This window comes from Salvelinus namaycush, unplaced genomic scaffold (assembly GCF_016432855.1).
Source record: "Salvelinus namaycush isolate Seneca unplaced genomic scaffold, SaNama_1.0 Scaffold355, whole genome shotgun sequence".
Classification (NCBI taxonomy): domain Eukaryota; kingdom Metazoa; phylum Chordata; class Actinopteri; order Salmoniformes; family Salmonidae; genus Salvelinus; species Salvelinus namaycush.
In genome coordinates this window covers 4158-24459 of record NW_024060508.1, presented here as the reverse complement: position 1 = coordinate 24459, position 20302 = coordinate 4158, and the positions used below count along the sequence as shown (strand labels likewise).

At 41.5% G+C, this 20302-nt stretch overlaps 1 protein-coding gene across 1 annotated transcript in view; it reads right to left on the bottom strand.

The window, feature by feature from the left end:
* LOC120040470 (pre-mRNA-splicing factor CWC22 homolog) overlaps positions 1-9602 on the bottom strand; it is a 65005-nt gene extending 55403 nt beyond the window's left edge. Inside the window, exons 1-6 of the mRNA XM_038985612.1 lie at positions 9505-9602; positions 8109-8217; positions 1297-1544; positions 971-1026; positions 657-743; positions 128-373 (exon numbers count right to left, since the gene is read on the bottom strand). Of these exons, the coding sequence (XP_038841540.1) occupies positions 128-373; positions 657-743; positions 971-1026; positions 1297-1544; positions 8109-8217; positions 9505-9567 (809 nt within the window). The 5' untranslated portion in view covers positions 9568-9602. The remainder of the gene's footprint in view (positions 1-127; positions 374-656; positions 744-970; positions 1027-1296; positions 1545-8108; positions 8218-9504) is intronic.
* Between the last annotated feature and the right edge of the window lie 10700 nt (positions 9603-20302).

Genomic DNA, 20302 nt, shown 5'->3' with positions numbered 1-20302 from the left:
ATTTCATTCTTTCAAATAAATATGGTCCAGCTTCATCCCCTTTTCGAGTTCTTGTGTCAACTACACCATCCCTTCATGAAGTAGGCTATAAAGTATTTCCAGTCTAGTAGACATGAGCTGAACTCACCTGCTCTTGTCAGTGATCTGAGCCTGCATCATACGTAGCTTGGCCGGGGGGATGTAGGCTCCACCAGTTCGGGTCAGGATAGGGTCCAGTTCATCCTTCTTCTTCTTCACTGGTGGTTCCTCTGCAGCAGGGTCCTTCTGGGCTGGGGAGGGCGATCGGCCTCTCCTCCTGAACTCAGCCTCTCTGTCCCGACTCGACCGGCGCTCATAACGGTCGTAATATCTGTCTCGATCATCGTCCCTTGACCTGTGGGTGATGCAAAGGCATCTCAATATATCAATACTGCAGTGATCTTTTTAAGAATGAAGCTAGGGCAAGTCTGAATGTGGTCTACTCTAAATGAGTTGTAAACACAATATAGATGAATCACATTTTATTTAGAAATCCCTTTTTACATGAACAGTTGTCACAAAGTGATTTACAGTAACCCGGTCTAGACCCCAAAGAACAAGCAGAAGTGGCAAGGAAATGCTATCCCAGAAGAAAGAAACCTCAAGTGGAACCAGACTGTGCCATGTTGTTTCCGTACCTGCTGTAACCTACTCTACCATAGCGCCGATCCCTCTCCTGACTTCTGGAACGGGACCTGGAGCGGGACCTACGGCGATCATCATCCCTGGATGGACCAATGAGAAACAAAATGAGGGTTGCAAAATTCATGATTTGTTTCCCAGTTTGAGGATTACCGGAATCAGGAGGGAATAAGCAGGGGGTGAATCCTCCAACTGGGATTTTTGCTAAATCTATGGAACTTTTGAATTGGGAAAGTTGAACATTTGGAAGGCCTGAAGAGTGAAGGATGACATAGCTTTTATCTGCAGCTCTATGGAGTTAGTGACTCACCTGTCATCTGGGGTGGGGCTCCTGCCTTTGTTTACACTCTGGTCATCTGGACCATGCTGGAACACAAAACACAACATGTCAGAATCCCCTATCTGGTCAGTGTCTGCAAACACATTACTACACTGCATACTTTTGTATTTGTATTACCCTAACAGTGCAAATATCAGCTAAGAGGGCCGGCTTCTCAGACACAACTGAAGCCTAGTACTGGACTAGAACGCATGCTCAATAGAAAATCTCTATTGAAAATGCTTCTTAGTCCTGGACCAGACTTTCCAATAAGTGTCAATGAAATGGGTCCCTGAATATGGCTGTCAGTCACTCACCACGATCTGTGCCACACTGCTCTTCATCCTGCGGGCCACTCCCTCATCACTGTCTTCATCACTGCTCTTATTGTCAGAGCCACTAGACTCCCCCTCCTGGCTGACACTGGCATTGGAAGGGACCCTACTGCCCCTGGTGGCTTTGGAGCTGGCTACTCCGGGACTGCCTAGAACTATGGGGGCCTCCGATCCAGGGCTGGCCTCTCTGGGACCGGCTGCAGGACTATCTGCCCCCTCTGGTGCTTCCACTGAAGACAAAACACAGTTAGGTTAAAGTGTCTTTTCAGTTCCACATGACATTGTATGATTATGAGTCTAAGTCTATTTGTCTGAAATTAAATTGGTTTTCCTTGGAGACAAACTCAAACTCAGGTCTTAGCTTCATCACGCTTGCCTATTGTTGAAAAAAGTGAACGTGCTGTTAATGAAAGTGGGTTATGGACATGCATCTTGAGTCTTTTAAAATATAGACCATCTACATTCAGACCACAAGCAACCAGCAAGAATGAAATGGTGCGAGAGTGAACTTTAAAAATGTCAATTGACATTCAGTTAATGCTCTATATGAGGGACCTGACTGTGCTGAAGGCTTAAGAGCAGGAATAATTGATGAAGTGCACTGTAGCGGCCTGCTGAGATGGATGCCTTATTGGACCAGTGACTCGTCCTCAGTTCACGTATTTCTGACTGTAAGCAGATTGCTGAGTAGACTGTGGCAATATTAACTTATCATGCAGCTGTTACAGTTAACCTGTTCAAGAAACAATAGTGCAGAAATGAAATAGTAATACAATTAAATAATTTAAAGTTGAATACTGCGAACATTACTTCAAGTTCTGTCTAATGTGTATAGTAGGGGTGGAAATGCACTTTGGTGATGAAATTTCACATTTTACCAAGATAAATATGATCACTCATGTTCTGAATTGTTTAGTGGGGTCTTTCTCTAACATATCATTAACATTGACTATATCCAAAAAGTCAGATTTCTTAACCTAATACATCCGATAATAAGTCCCGAGCTCGGTTGACATAGCGGCGCAGGTTACTCGTAACAAGTTGAGGATTTTACATTGTGTGATCGTCGTCATCAAAGTTGTTTGGTCTCAAAAAGCAAAATAAGAATGACAAGATCTGATCAAATAAAAAGCTTGGCATTAGTCAGTGCTCCGTTGACATTTCACAGACATACGCTTGTTTTTATGAGAGATCTAAAAGAACAGAAATGTTGTATTAATATGAGAAGCCTATACAAAAAAATATGAAAATACTACATCTCAAAATCAATATCCATCTTTATTTTTTATTTATTCAACTAGGTAAGTCCGTTAAGAACAAATTCTTATTTACAATGACGGCCTACCCCGGACGACGCTGGACCAATTGCGCGCCGCCCTATGGGACTACCAATCACGGCCGGTTGTGATACAGCCTGGAATCGAACCAGGGTCTGTAGTGACACATCTAGCACTAAGATGCAGTGCCTTAGACCACTGCGCCACTCAGGAGCCCATCTAACCTCTATATATATATTTTTTCCCCCTGTGGATTCGAGAAGATGACGAGTTCAACAGGAAAGTGAACCTGTCAGGTACATTTACATTTACATTTAAGTCATTTAGCAGACGCTCTTATCCAGAGCGACTTACAAATTGGTGCATTCACCTTATGATATCCAGTGGAACAACCACTTTACAATAGTGCATCTAAATCTTTTAAGGGGGGGGGGGGGGGGGGGGGGTTAGAAGGATTACTTTATCCTATCCTAGGTATTCCTTAAAGAGGTGGGGTTTCAGGTGTCTCTGGAAGGTGGTGATTGACTCCGCTGACCTGGCGTCGTGAGGGAGTTTGTTCCACCATTGGGGTGCCAATAGTAGTCAGTAGCCTTAATTCTTGCACAGAATGCAGCCTAGCTGACAATGACATTTTCCAGATTTTTTTTAAATCCTCCGGCCTCCATTGATTTAGTCACCCTAATTCTGGCCATCCTACAAGGGTAAAAACTCCAATCACTTTTGAACTGATTATGATAGAGACATGAGGTTTGAAACTTTTGATAGAGTATTATCGACATAATTAACATATTATTTTACCCATTGGTCAAAAGATGCGTTTTGATTGGATACACTACCTATAGTGAAACAATTAGCCTACAAAATAGCTTGAGGGAAAGACTGAGAAGCATCCATTAAATCCATACAGTAGCTGCAATCCCAAAGCAGTGGTGTGCCTTTCGGGCAACTGCAATCAGTGCTAAAACTGAGTCAAAAGGTCTCTGACAGCAATATCCACTTCTAGATGGTAACAGCACTGCCTCACCACCACTCACTGATATATGATGCATTGTTGAAAATTGGCTTTCGCAACTTCTGATTTGTGTAATACCAATTAAAATGTTCTTATGTTGATACAGAGAAATAAACAGTAAACAACATTCACTGACACTATTTGCAACCAAGACAGTGAGAACATCCGGTCTCCATAGTGCAATAACAACAATAGCATCATAATTCCCTCCCTAGACTGCTGTGGGGGAAACACAACAGCTCTAAGGTTCTGCCCCAAATGGCACCCCCTTCCCTATATAGCGCACCACTTTTGACCAGAGCCTTATGTAACCTGTTCATAAGTAATGCACTACATATGGAAAAGGGTGCGATTTGGCACACAGTCTAACTCAAGGCAGCCAGAGTAAGACCCTGGGTGTTACAGGGGATCTACTTAAAGGACTATCAGCAGCAGGCAGCACATTCTGCGCTCTGGCACTTTTCAAATACCCTTGGGTGGATGTCGGGAGGCTTGTGTTGCCCTCTCCGTCTGTCTCCCTTTTTCTCTGCCTCCTATTCCCATTCCCTCACTCTCCATCTCTATCCTCTTGCGCTCTATCCTCTTTCTCTCCATCTTTCTTCCTCTCTCTCGGAGCGGAGGAAGGATTTGCAACAGCTCAGCAGAAGGGATGATTGAAAGCATTATCTGGACAATAACACAGACTCAGAGAGCTGCTAGGCTGGAACTGTCCGTCTGTCAGTGATGAGGATGAGAAACCAGGTAAACAACGGAAGGGAGATAGTGGTAATGGAGGTTGTTGGGACAAATCCAAGTTCCAACACGGCTTGGGAAAAATATATGATTTCTTCTAGACATACAGTACCAGTCAAAAGTTTGGACACACCTACTCATTCAAGAGTTTTTCTTTATTTTTACTATTTTCTACATTGTAGAATAATAGTGAAGACATCAAAACTATGAAATAACACATATGGAATCATGTAGTAATCAAAAACTGTTTAACAAATCAAAATATATTTTATATTCTTCAAAGTAGCCTCACTTTGCCTTGATGATAGCTTTGCACTCTCTGCATTCTCTCAACCAGCTTCATGAGGTAGTCACTTGGAATGCATTTCAAATAACAGGTGTGCCTTGTTAAAAGTTTATTTGTGCTCTTTCTTTCCTTCTTAATGTTTGAGCCAATCAGTTGTGTTGTGACAAGGTAGGGGTGGTATACAGAAGATATTTGGTAAAATACCAAGTCCATATTACGGCAAGAACAGATCAAATAAGCAAATAGAAACGACAGTCCATACTTACTTTAAAACTTCTTATGGCTGCAATCCCGTTAACGGGATCGATATGACAACAGCCAGTGAAAGTGCAGGGCGCCAAATTCAAGTGCAGGGCGCCAAATTCCTCAAACATACATCTTATACCATTTTAAAGGTAATCTTGTTGTTAATCCCACCAAAGTGTCCGATTTCAAATAGGCTTTTCAGCGAAAGCACCACAAACGATTATGTTAGGTCACCGCAAAATCACAGACAAACACAGTCATTTTTCCAGCCAAAGACAGGAGTCACAAAAAGCAGAAATATAGATAAAATTAATCACTAACCTTTGATGATCTTCATCAGATGACACTCATAGGACTTCATGTTACACAATACATATATGTTTTGTTCGATTAAGTTCATATTTATATCCAAAAACCTCAGTTTACTTTGGCGCCATGTTCAGAAATGCCTCCAAAATATTCGGAGAAATTGCAAAGAGCCACGTCAAATAACATAAATACTCATCATAAACTTTGATGAAAGATACATGTTTTACATAGAATTAAAGATACACTTGTTCATAATGCAACCGCTGTGTCAGATTTCAAAAAGCTTTACGGCAAAACACAATATTCAATAATCTGAAAACAGCGTTCAGCCACAAAAGCAAGCCATAGTTACCCGCCAAATTGTGCAGTCAACAAAACTCATAAAAAGCATTATAAATCTTCACTTACCTTTGCTGATCTTCGTCGGAATGCACTCCCAGGACTCCCACTTCCACAAGAAATGTTAGTTTTGGTAATGTCCATCATTTATGTCCAAGTAGCTATTTTTGTTAGCGTGTTTGGTAAACAAATCCAACGTCAGGAAGCACGTTCACTAAAAGCTGACGAAATGTCCAAAAGTTCCGTAACAGTCAGTAGAAACATGTCAAACGATGTATTGAATCAATCTTTAGAATGTTTTTAAACATAAATCTTGAATAACGTTCCAACCGGAGAATTACATTGACTTCAGATGAGCGATGGAACAGAGCTCCCTCTCATGTGAACGCGGATGGTCAGGTCATGGCAGACCTGACTAATTCCCCTCTCATTCCCTTCACAGTAGAGGCATCAGACAAGGTTCTACAGACTGTTGACATCTAGTGGAAGCCGCAAACTCATCCATATCTCGCTGTGAATTCAATAGGATCTTGGTTGAAAATCGACCAGCCCCAGAATTCCCACTTCCTGTTTGGATTTTTTCTCAGGTTTTTGCCTGCCATATGAGTTATGCTATACTCACAGACATCATTCAAACAGTTATAGAAACTTCAGAGTGTTTTCCATACAATATGAATAATAATATGCATATATTAGCAACTGGAACTGAGGAGCAGGCAGTTTACTATGGGCACCTCTGTGCACCTTTCATCCAAGCTACTCAATACTGCCCCTGTAGCCATAAGAAGTTAAGACATGAAGGTCAATCAATGCGAAACATTTCAAGAACTTTGAACGTTTCTTCAAGTGCAGTCGCAAAAACCATCAAGCGCTATGAAACTGGCTCTGATGAGGACCGCCACAGGAAAGGAAGACCCAGAGTTACCTCTGCTGCAGATGATAAGGCCATTAGAGTTACAAGCCTCAGAAATTGCAGCCCAAATAAATGCTTCACAGATTTCAAGAAACAGACATCTCAACATCAACTGTTCAGAGCAGACTGCGTGAATCAGGCCTTCATGGTCGAATTGCTGCAAAGAAACCACTACTAAAGGACACAAATAACAAGAAGAGACTTGCTTGGGCCAAGAAACACGAGCTATGGACATTAGACCAGTAGAAATCTGTCCTTTGGTCTGATGAGTCCAAATATGAGATTTTTGGTTCTAACCCGCCGTGGCTTTGTGAGACGCAGAGTAGGTTAACGGATGATCTCTGCATGTGTGGTTCTCACCGTGAAGCATGGAGGTGGTGGTGTGATGGTGCTTTGCTGGTGACACTGTGATTTATTTAGAATTCAAGGCACACTTAACCAGCATGGCTACCACAGCATTCTGCAGCGATACGCCATCCCATAGGGTTTGTGCTTAGTGGGACTATCATTTGCTTTTCAACAGGACAATAAGACCCAACACACCTCCAGGCTGTGTAAGGGCTATTTGACCAAGAAGGAGAGTAATGGAGTGCTGCATCAGATGACCTGGCCTCCACAATCACCTGACCTCAACCCAATTGAGATGGTTTGGGATGAGCTGAACCACAGGGTGAAGGAAAAGTAGCCAACAAGTGCTCAGCATATGTGGGAACTCCTTCAAGACGGTTGGAAAAGCATTCCAGGTGAAGCTGGTTGAGAGAATGCCAAGAGTGTTCAAAGCTGTCATCAAGGCAAAGGGTGGCTACTTTGAAGAATATAAAATATATGTTGATTTGTTTCACACTTTTTTTGGTTACTACATAATTACATACACTACCGTTCAAACGTTTGGGGTCACTTAGAAATGTCCTTGTTTTTGAAAGAAAATCACATTTTTTGTCCATTAAAATAACATCAAATTGATCACAAATACAGTGTAGACATTGTTAATGTTGTAAATGACTATTGTAGCTGGAAACGGCTGAATTTTAATGGAATATCTACATAGGCGTACAGAGGCCCATTATCAGCAATCATCACTCCTGTGTTCCAATGGTATGTTGTGTTAGCTAATCCAAGTTTATCATTTTAAAAGGCTAATTGAGCATTAGAAAACCTTTTTTGCAATTATGTTAGCACAGCTGAAACCTGTTGTTCTGATTAAAGAAGCAATCAAACCGACCTTCTTTATACTAGTTGAGTATCTGGAGCATCAGCATTTGTGGGTTCGATTACAGGCTCAAAATGGTCAGAAACAAAGGACTTTCTTCTGAAACTTGTTCTGAGATTTGAAGGCGATTCCATGATTGAAATTGCCAAGATACTGAAGATCTCATACAACGCTGTGTACTACTCCCTTCATAGAACAGCGCAAATTGGCTCTAATCAGAATAGAAAGAGTAGTGGGAGGCCCCGGCGCACAACTGAGCAAGAAGACAAGTGCATTAGAGTGTCTAGTTTGAGAAACAGATGCCTCACAAGTCCTCACAAGTGACCCCAAACTTTTTAACGATAGTGTACATTTTAGAACAAATGTAACTTTCTAAACATCTAGGTCCATTACAGATGTGGATCTAGCAGGGCAAATTATCTTCATGTAGCAAAGCCTTTTTATGAGAGGAAATAGTAATTTCCACTCACCATTGCTCTTCTGCTGTGCCACATTGTTCTCTCTCCCTCCTTCCTCGGACAGGCTCCTGCTGCCACTCCTGCTCCTCCGGGGCTGATCCATGCCACTGGTCTTGGGAGGCTGGAGGATGAACAAAGGACACATAGCTGGTTTAGCCTACTTGGAAGGATGGCTATCTGAACTGAAGCTTGATGTTATGGTGTGTGAAAGCAAAGGGCCTGGAAACAAATAATGCAAGCTGCTCCGTGAACAACAAACACCTCCTAGCGCAGAGACATTAAATACACAGGAGCAGGCGACAATATGATTACTGAGATCATGTCGTAGGCCACTGGCTACCACTGCTGGAAGGACAATGAAATCAGAGGCTGAAGTGGAGAGGTTCTATAAACACATGCACAGGTTATAACAAATCTGAAGGAAGCCAAATTATGCTGCAGTTGTTAGTTATGAGGTCATGGGTGCTGGATACAGTAGGGAGGTTAAGAAAAGGGTAGCTCTAAAAGCCACAACCCGAGGCTACACTTAGCTGCTGTATGCCTTCCTCTGCAAAAATGAAATGCTTCATGAAATTACACGTTTTGTTTATTCTCCAAGATTCCAGGACAAACTGTGATCTAAGGTTAAATATCTTCAGCAAGCTGCTGGGAATCTGACTATGAACGTTTTACATGGAGGAGACGCCAGTCAGCAGATAGGTTGTATTTACTGCTGCTCTTTAATTATTTGTTACTCTTCTCTTTTTTTGTATTTTCTTACAACTGCATTGTTGGTTAAGGGCTTGTAAGTAAGCATTTCACTGTAAAGTCTACACCTGTGTATTCGGCGCATGTGACAAATACAATTTGATTTGAGGTAGGCACTGCCATGTTTCTCTGCCAATGTGTACAGAATACACATTGTCTATCAACACTGACCACGTTTAGCAAGATATTGACTAAAATACATATTGTTAGCTAGCCTGTTGCAATCCAGCGTCTCAACTTTCTGTTATCATGTTTGATGTGGCGTAGCTAGCTAACTTGGTCAGCTAACGTTGATATGACGTGACGTTAGCTATCCAAATAGCTGATGCTAGCGATTTTATTTGATCCGACATTCGCACATCAAAGTTCGTTTGTCAGCTAGTACCTAGATACATCGAAACGGCAGTTAACACCTTGTTTCTACTCTATAGCGTTAGCTGCAAAGGCGCTCTCCTCCATGTGTGCCGCTTTCTTCCATGTGAGAAGTGCAGCAAGCTAGCTAACTTTACTAGCCTGGCTAGCCGGCAGTAAAAAAGGCTCGCTGTAAGTAGCATATCAAATGTTTTTAAAACTTAGAAGAACTACTAACTAATACTGTTGTATTCCTTTATGGGATTTTGTCGTTTGAGTTATTATATATGTATACAAACGTCTTAGCTACCTCTTCTCTAGAATTAGGGCTTAGCTCCACTGCTAAATCGTTGTCGATTGTCTCTGTAGCCATTTTCTCCCTTATCCTCTTCCGCAAGTATTGCTACGGATAGCAGTAAGGCCCAAAAAGAGCGGACATACACGTAAACGCTAAATCACAGAGACTAACTGGTCTGGTGCTATTTGGAAGACAACAAATCAAACAGCAAAGTATTTTGCTGTATGTACATCGCATATTACAATGTAACGCGTGCCCTGCATGATTAGCTTAGATATGAGGATGCTTGAAGATACTAAACGTTATTACTGGATCTTAATTGGAGACATTCTGCAGGTGACAGAGTAGAAACCATAGTTTCTGTCCATGTTTCCCAGGGCAGCCTAATTAGTAGTGATGTAAAAGGTATAAACCATAGAGATAGAAATAGGACTCATATGTATATCTATGCCATTATAGCATCTGTGACCGTATGGGCAATGCCATTGAGGCTACAACCCATAGGAATCCCCCCTTAGTTGACTACTTTGACTACTTTAAAATGGCAAAAGCATGGTGGAAGCCCTCAATGGCTCATGCTTAAATGTTTTTATTTTTTTAACCCTATTTTCTTAAAACTGCATTGTTGGTTAAGGGTTTGAAAGTAAGCATTTTACGGTATGGTCTACACCTGTTGTATTCAGGGCATGTGACAAATAAAATGTTATTTGATCGGATAAATGGTATTTTGGCCACTAGAGGCTTATATCATTCTCTATGGTATTAACATAAAACCACCCCCTTATTCTTCTTTAGATTAAAACAAAGTTTTGTACATGAAAGTGTGTATGTGTACAGACCGTGCTGTGTTGCTGCTGCGAAGGTCATTTTTTTCAGAGCCATTTGAGAAACATGCTGTCTTGCAAATTGTTTGGGGATGTGTGGTCAAACGGTTAGTGCTATCAGGGATCATTGAGACGTCCCTACCTTCAGCCCTAACCTTAACCCCTACTCTAGCCCAATAACGGACAAAAGGAGCCTAACGTTACTCCTTATATTCCAAGGACCTTACATGTTCTGTTTAGAGGTAAATTGGCTCTGGCAACCAAAACAGCCAAGTACAGCCAATCTAAACGTGAGTCGATTTTCAATTGCGGTATGGTTTTAGAAACGTAAAGCCCTCTACTTTCATATCACATCAAAATATTTTCACAAATGCAAAATATACACTTAGACTGTTTTAACAAGTTTTAACAAAGTTGCAGCCGACAGTATTTTTCAGTGACAACACGTTTGTGGCGTCAGTCTTCCCTTACACAGAGGTGTTTGAATACGCAGATACAGTATCTTGGAACCAAGGCAACGATATGATGGTATGAGGCCAATGCTAGATTAAGTTTAAAAGTTTTAAGTTTTAATATGGACCAACTCCATATTAATGCCAATGATTTTGGAATGAGATGTTTAATGAGCAGGTGTCAACATACTTTAGGTCATGTAGTGTATATCATTTTTTTATTTAACATTTATTTAGCTAGGCAAGCCAGTTAAGAACAAATTCTTATTTACAATGACAGCCTACCCCGCCAAATCCTAACCCGGACGACGCTGGGCTAGTTGTGCACCGCCCTATAGGACTCCCAATCACAGCCGGTTGTGATATAGACTGGAATCGAACCAGGGTCTGTAGTGATGCCTATAACACTGAGATGTAGTGCCTGAGACTGCTGAGCCACTCGGGAGCCCCATCAATGAGCTACTATACCCTACCCTCCTCTTGTCCTTTTACCGTCAGTCTGCTTGCAAACTTTTGACCAGGACCCATAAGTAGTGCAAGTACAGTAGTCCCTATATAGGGCCATAAGTAGTACACTCTAATTATATAGTATAAGAAATTTTTTTAGCAGGCCCCTAGTATGTTAAGCGGGGAATAAGGGAGAAAGAAGTTGAAGAAAGGGGGAGAAGAACATTTAGAACACATTTTGGAAAAAAATTGGGAAAATAAGAAAAAGGGAAAAATGTAGGGTTCTTCATTATAAGTGTTTATTAATTATAATTTTTTATGATAAGTTGAAAAACAATGCGAATGGGTTTTTTTATCTGTGGGGAAGAGCGGCCTCGGCCACTCGGCCAGAATTTTTTTTTCTAAACAACCACTATGGTCTCCAAAAGTGTTACTTTTCACATTGGTGAATTTAAGATCACTTGAGTTAATGGAACAATTATGGTAGCATAATCATAACATATAGAAAGAAGTGTTCTAAATGATCAGTTATCTGTTTCTTGTGGACTACCTAATATCATTCTATTTACATACTCTAAGAGCTACATATTTTCAAAAGTAATTCAAAGAATTGGTTGAAATATAGAAACATGTTTGTTAATGACAAATGTGAAACATTACACGCACACATACAGCCTCTAGGGTCCCAAGGTAATGAGTGGGTATGGCAACTGACTGATTCTGAGTGAATGACACAACAGGATCCAAACATATAACAACGTCCATGCATTAGCTTTGGTCGACACCTGCATAGAGGTTGTTATGGCAGTGGAACTGCGTTAAGAGCTGTGAAATCCACAAGCGGCTCCTTGTGCTACCTTATCGCCCTACACTGCCATTGGGTGCAACGAAACCAAGCAACTTTATATATGACAAATCCCATGCAGCCGCGTTAGAAGTTCAAACACTTGAATGTGTGATGTTCTATTGTAGGCAATAGGCCCTACTCCCGATTAGACAGTGGTGTAAAGTACTTAAATAAAAATACTTTAATGTACTACTTAAGTAGAAAGTAAAAAAGTACTTTTAGGTATCTGTACTTTACTTTACTATTTATATTTTTGACTACTTTTACTTCACTATATTCCTAAAGAAGATAATGTACTTTTTACTCCATACATTTTCCATGACACCCAAAAGTACTCGTTAAATTTTCAATGCTTAGCAGGACAGGAAAGTGGTTCAATTCTCTCACTTATCAAGAGAACATCCCTGGTCATCCCTACTGCCTCTGATCTGGTGGACTGACTAAACAGAGAACATCCCTGGTCATCCCTACTGCCTCTGATCTGGTGGACTGACTGAACAGAGAACATCCCTGGTCATCCCTACTGCCTCTGATCTGGTGGACTGACTGAACAGAGAACATCCCTGGTCATCCCTACTGCCTCTGATCTGGTGGACTGACTGAACAGAGAACATCCCTGGTCATCCCTACTGCCTCTGATCTGGTGGACTGACTGAACAGAGAACATCCCTGGTCATCCCTACTGCCTCTGATCTGGTGGACTGACTAAACAGAGAACATCCCTGGTCATCCCTACTGCCTCTGATCTGGTGGACTGACTAAACAGAGAACATCCCTGGTCATCCCTACTGCCTCTGATCTGGTGGACTGACTGAACAGAGAACATCCCTGGTCATCCCTACTGCCTCTGATCTGGTGGACTGACTGAACAGAGAACATCCCTGGTCATCCCTACTGCCTCTGATCTGGTGGACTGACTGAACACACATGCTTTGTTTCTAAATGATGTCTGCGTGTTGTAGTGTGCCCCTGGCTAACCGTAAATTAAAAAAACAAGAATTGTGCCATCTGATTTTCTTATTATAAGCCATTTCAAATGACTTTTACTTTTGATTCTTAAGTATATTTTTGCAATTAGATTTACAAAATGTAATACACAGTAATACACTACAATTTACTAAGCCTGTCCTTCCATAATTCTAGTCATTGAGCTGTAAGCATGAGGCATTTAAGATACAACACTGCCATCTACTGGTCAAAGTGAAACGATGACATTATCTCTGTGCCATAAATCAAGACTAAACGTCCTCAGTCATTTGAAATTTCATAGCTGTCAGGTTTATTCTACATTACTTAGTGGTGACATCATATGTCGCATTTGATCTTATTCAGACAACATACTGTGTGTTTAAAGTCTGAATCTGATGGCTTCATTACAGTGTATTTAATAATCCACTTGTCAATATTTACCATGATGATACACAGTGGAGAAAAGGAAAAATCAATGTTCTGTGACTGGGAGTAATAAAGAGACCAGCAGACAATGGATAACATACTAGTATCGATCATAGTGTACTACTGTCGATCAAGGTATGCTCAGCAAATTATCTAGTATGTCTCTATCTTTACTTTATTAATCTAAAGCAAATGTATGAAACTCAAACCATGGAGGGCCGAGTGTCTGCGGGTTTTCGCTCCACCCTTGTACTTGATTGATGAATTAAGGTCACTTATAAGTAAGGAACTGCCTTCACCTTGTTGCCTGGGTCTGAACTGAAAGGAAAAAACAAAAACCCGCAGACACTCGGCCCTCTGTGGAATGAGTTTGACACCCCTGATCTAAAGGAAGGATAATTTCCTGATGCAAATATAGTGACTAACAAGACATTTGCATGTGAAGTATTCTGTCGACCGGTAGGCTTCAGTGAGGCATGCAGTGCACTTGAGTGTAAATACCCAAATAAACCTCTGGCTCATGATCATGTGGGGATCAGGCTATATATAGACAGACAGACACACACACACACACACACACACACACACACACACACACACACACACACACACACACACACACACACACACACACACACACACACACACACACACACACACACACACACACACACACACACACACACACACACACACACACAAAGCTAACCATGAACCCTAACCTTAATCCTAATTGTAACCTTAAACCTAAACCTAACCCCTAAGCATAAAATAGCAATATTCCTTGTGGGGAACGGCAAAATGTCCCTACTTGTTCAAATTGTCCTTGTTTTTTATCCTTCTGAAGACTTCTGGTCCCCATAAGTATAGTTAAACATGTCCACGCCCGCACACACACACACACACACACACACACACACACACACACACACACACACACACACACACACACACACACACACACACACACACACACACACACACACACACACACACACACACACACACACACACACACACAAACAAAAGCACCAGCAGGACAGTTCCTCCTTGGTCTCTGGTTGAGGAGACAGAGGCTGAAAGGTCATGGAACTAATGAATAACACCGTTCCAGCCAATTGATTTAGCTGAGTGTGTATGGGGGCATTAGAGGACCTGGCTAGTAATCATACTATGTTCAAGCACTCTGTCTCTGTCTATCCGTCCATCCTTCCTTGCTCTTGCTCTCATATGTTCATGCAGTATGTCTCCCAGAAGGCCAAAAGTGTAGTGCTGAACATTTGATTGATTTGTTGAACATTTGAATATGAAGAGTGAAGGTAAAACTGTGTTTTTTAATCTCTTCATATCTTCATATTTCCCACCCCATGATAGAGCAAGAGACATGATAGGGCTATTCAGCATGGTCTCTATTGCCTGTTCAGATCTCCTCGTGGAGGTGATGAATTGCCCAGCTCCAACCTGACAGACGGCACAGTGCTCTGCTCTAATGGTTAATTCATAGACATAGAAGTGCTGTAATTTAAAGATGCACTTCATTCCAACCTCCTTCCTCAATTAAAAAATCTGATTTTGGTTCACACTAAATAGGGAATAGGGTGCCATTTGGGACACGTTCCAATTCTTGCAGAGAGAATTCACCATGCTAATCGGGGGACCAGAGGCAGGGCACTTCAGCGAGAGGGGAAAGCTGTGTTATTATTGGTCCTAGCATGGTACCTTATACCTGGTCAGCTTCATTAGATACACAGCTGTGTGTGTATGTGTGTGTGAGTGTGCCTGAGTGTGCCTAGCATTTCGCTACACCCGTAATAACATCTGCTAAACACGTGTATGTGACAAATAAAATTTGATTTGACTTTAAATGCTTGTGTGTGAGTGAGTGTGTGTATGTGTCACAGAGGAATAGACTACAGGCATACAAGAGGTGAGCCCTGCAAAGTAAATCAATGGTGTAATACAGAATATGACTGTTGGTTCTATCAGGGCAGACTATTCCTCAGGGGCTTGGAGATCTAATGGAGGGAGAGGTGTTTCTGCGCTGCTGTTTACTGTATGAAAGAGAAGCATTTCAATTTAAACTGAATGCATGACGAGAAGGTGCTAACTGTGACCTCTGTGAAAAGTGTGTGCGTGTGTGCATGTGTTTGCGTGTGTGTGTGTGTGTGCATGTGTGCATGTGTGTGCGTGTAGTAGAAGTCCAATGAAGAGAGGCAGTGGATCTGATCGCATATTCAGAGCTAGTCATACTGGAGCTGCTCAGTGATTTGCATCTGAGAAAGCTTTGTTTGAGAAGCATGAGATCTGACAATTTCCCAACCTTGGTAACCTTTTTGAATTAATTGAATTGTGTGTATGGCATATCAACGCAGTCTACCTATACTCTCTGGGTTATTTTCCACTGACTGAATTGTACCTTGGTAAATGTGGTAGAGAACCTCTTTAAATGACTGTTTTGAACTATGACAAGTTGACCAAGATGTGTCTAGCCTACTGTATAATTTCAACATAAGGGGCCGGTGGTCTGGACACAGATTAAAGCCTAGATTCAATAAGATCAAGCGTTACCCGGCGATAGCCGACACCCACATAGCTGATGTTTTGGCGGCGTTGGAGGTGTAACTGCGCTGGCGCTGTCAAATCGGTGAGCAGCTGCTCTTGATCATTGTCACGATGCCACCCTCGCCCCACTTGCATTAGAAGTTCAGAAGGAGAAAGTGTGGGCTGTATAGAAATAATTACATAATAGAAAATTATTAAAGGTAATAATGAGGATTTCTATCATCCTAACGGAGGTGTAGATTACATCTCATGCTTCAGTGTTCCTAATGGAGGTGTAGATTACATGTCATGTTCCAGTGTTCCTAATGGAGGTGTAGATTACATGTCATGTTCCAGTGTTCCTAATGGAGATGTAGATTACATCTCATGTTCCAGTATTCCTAATGGAGGTATAGATTACATCTCACGTTCCAGTGTTCCTAATGGAGGTGTAGATTACATGTCATGTTCCAGTGTTCCTAATGGAGGTGTAGATTACATCTCATGTTCCTAATGGAGGTGTAGATTACATGTCATGTTCCAGTGTTCCTAATGGAGGTGTAGATTACATCTCATGTTCCTAATGGAGGTGTAGATTACATGTCATGTTCCAGTGTTCCTAATGGAGGTGTAGATTACATGTCATGTTCCAGTGTTCCTAATGGAGGTGTAGATTACATCTCATGTTCCTAATGGAGGTGTAGATTACATGTCATGTTCCAGTGTTCCTAATGGAGGTGTAGATTACATGTCATGTTCCAGTGTTCCTAATGGAGGTGTAGATTACATCTCATGTTCCAGTGTTCCTAATGGAGGTGTAGATTACATCTCATGTTCCAGTGTTCCTAATGGAGGTGTAGATTACATCTCATGTTCCAGTGTTCCTAATGGAAGTGTAGATTACATCTCATGTTCCAGTGTTCCTAATGGAGGTATAGATTACATCTCATGTTCCAGTGTTCCTAATTGAGGTGTAGATTACATCTCATGTTCCAGTGTTCCTAACGTAGGTGTAGATTACATCTCATGTTCCAGTGTTCCTAACGGAGGTGTAGATTACATCTCATGTTCCAGTGCTCCTAACGGAGGTGTAGATTACATCTCATGTTCCAGTGTTCCTAATGGAGGTGTAGATTACATCTCATGTTCCAGTGTTCCTAACGGAGGTGTAGATTACATCTCATGTTCCAGTGCTCCTAACGGAGGTGTAGATTACATCTCATTTTCCAGTGTTCCTAACGGAGGTGTAGATTACATCTCATGTTCCAGTGTTCCTAATGGAGGTGAAGATTACATCTCATGTTCCAGTGTTCCTAATGGAGGTGTAGATTACATCTCATGTTCCAGTGTTCCTAATGGAGGTGTAGATTACATCTCATGGTCCAGTGTTCCTAATGGAGGTATAGATTACATCTCATGTTCCAGTGTTCCTAATGGAGGTGTAGATTACATCTCATGTTCCAGTGTTCCTAACGGAGGTGTAGATTACATCTCATGGTCCAGTGTTCCTAATGGAGGTGTAGATTACATCTCATGTTCCAGTGTTCCTAATGGAGGTGTAGATTACATCTCATGTTCCAGTGTTCCTAATGGAGGTGTAGATTACATCTCATGTTCCAGTGTTCCTAATGGAGGTGTAGATTACATCTCATGTTCCAGTGTTCCTAATGGAGGTGTAGATTACATCTCATGTTCCAGTGTTGCTAATGGAGGTATAGATTACATCTCATGTTCCAGTGTTCCTAATGGAGGTATAGATTACATCTCATGTTCCAGTGTTCCTAATGGAGGTATAGATTACATCTCATGTTCCAGTGTTCCTAATGGAGGTGTAGATTACATCTCATGTTCCAGTGTTCCTAATGGAGGTGTAGATTACATCTCATGTTCCAGTGTTCCTAATGGAGGTGTAGATTACATCTCATGTTCCAGTGTTCCTAATGGAGGTGTAGATTACATCTCATGTTCCAGTGTTCCTAATGGAAGTGTAGATTACATCTCATGTTCCAGTGTTCCTAATGGAGGTATAGATTACATCTCATGTTCCAGTGTTCCTAATTGAGGTGTAGATTACATCTCATGTTCCAGTGTTCCTAACGGAGGTGTAGATTACATCTCATGTTCCAGTGCTCCTAACGGAGGTGTAGATTACATCTCATGTTCCAGTGTTCCTAACGGAGGTGTAGATTACATCTCATGTTCCAGTGTTCCTATCGGAGGTGTAGATTACATCTCATGTTCCAGTGCTCCTAACGGAGGTGTAGATTACATCTCATGTTCCAGTGTTCCTAATTGAGGTGTAGATTACATCTCATGTTCCAGTGTTCCTAATGGAGGTGTAGATTACATCTCATGTTCCAGTGTTCCTAATGGAGGTGAAGATTACATCTCATGTTCCAGTGTTCCTAATGGAGGTGTAGATTACATCTCATGTTCCAGTGTTCCTAATGGAGGTGTAGATTACATCTCATTGTCCAGTGTTCCTAATGGAGGTGTAGATTACATCTCATGTTCCAGTGTTCCTAACGGAGGTGTAGATTACATCTCATGGTCCAGTGTTCCTAATGGAGGTGTAGATTACATCTCATGTTCCAGTGTTCCTAATGGAGGTGTAGATTACATCTCATGTTCCAGTGTTCCTAATGGAGGTGTAGATTACATCTCATGTTCCAGTGTTCCTAATGGAGGTGTAGATTACATCTCATGTTCCAGTGTTCCTAATGGAGGTGTAGATTACATCTCATGTTCCAGTGTTGCTAATGGAGGTATAGATTACATCTCATGTTCCAGTGTTCCTAATGGAGGTATAGATTACATCTCATGTTCCAGTGTTCCTAATGGAGGTATAGATTACATCTCATGTTCCAGTGTTCCTAATGGAGGTGTAGATTACATCTCATGTTCCAGTGTTCCTAATGGAGGTGTAGATTACATCTCATGTTCCAGTGTTCCTAATGGAGGTGTAGATTACATCTCATGTTCCAGTGTTCCTAATGGAGGTGTAGATTACATCTCATGTTCCAGTGTTCCTAATGGAAGTGTAGATTACATCTCATGTTCCAGTGTTCCTAATGGAGGTATAGATTACATCTCATGTTCCAGTGTTCCTAATTGAGGTGTAGATTACATCTCATGTTCCAGTGTTCCTAACGGAGGTGTAGATTACATCTCATGTTCCAGTGCTCCTAACAGAGGTGTAGATTACATCTCATGTTCCAGTGTTCCTAACGGAGGTGTAGATTACATCTCATGTTCCAGTGTTCCTATCGGAGGTGTAGATTACATCTCATGTTCCAGTGCTCCTAACGGAGGTGTAGATTACATCTCATTTTCCAGTGTTCCTAACGGAGGTGTAGATTACATCTCATGTTCCAGTGTTCCTAATGGAGGTGTAGATTACATCTCATGTTCCAGTGTTCCTAATAGAGGTGTAGATTACATCTCATGTTCCAGTGTTCCTAATGGAGTTATAGATTGTGTAGATGTAGATTGTGTAGATTACATCTCATGTTCCAGTGTTCCTATCGGAGGTGTAGATTACAGCTCATGTTCCAGTGCTCCTAACGGAGGTGTAGATTACATCTCATGTTCCAGTGTTCCTAATGGAGGTGAAGATTACATCTCATGTTCCAGTGTTCCTAATGGAGGTGTAGATTACATCTCATGTTCCAGTGTTCCTAATAGAGGTGTAGATTACATCTCATGTTCCAGTGTTCCTAATGGAGTTATAGATTACATCTCATGTTCCAGTGTTCCTAACGGAGGTGTAGATTACATCTCATGGTCCAGTGTTCCTAATGGAGGTGTAGATTACATGTCATGTTCCAGTGTTCCTAATGGAGGTGTAGATTACATCTCATGTTCCAGTTTTCCTAATGGAGGTGTAGATTACATCTCATGGTCCAGTGTTCCTAATGGAGGTGTAGATTACATCTCATGTTCCAGTGTTCCTAATGGAGGTGTAGATTACATCTCATGTTCCAGTGTTCCTAACGGAGGTGTAGATTACATCTCATGGTCCAGTGTTCCTAATGGAGGTGTAGATTACATCTCATGTTCCAGTGTTCCTAATGGAGGTGTATATTACATGTCATGTTCCAGTGTTCCTAATGGAGGTGTAGATTACATCTCATGTTCCAGTGTTCCTAATGGAGGTGTAGATTACATATCATGTTCCAGTGTTCCTAATGGAGGTGTAGATTACATCTCATGCTCCAGTGTTCCTAATTGAGGTGTAGATTACATCTCATGTTCCAGTGTTCCTAACGTAGGTGTAGATTACATCTCATGTTCCAGTGTTCCTA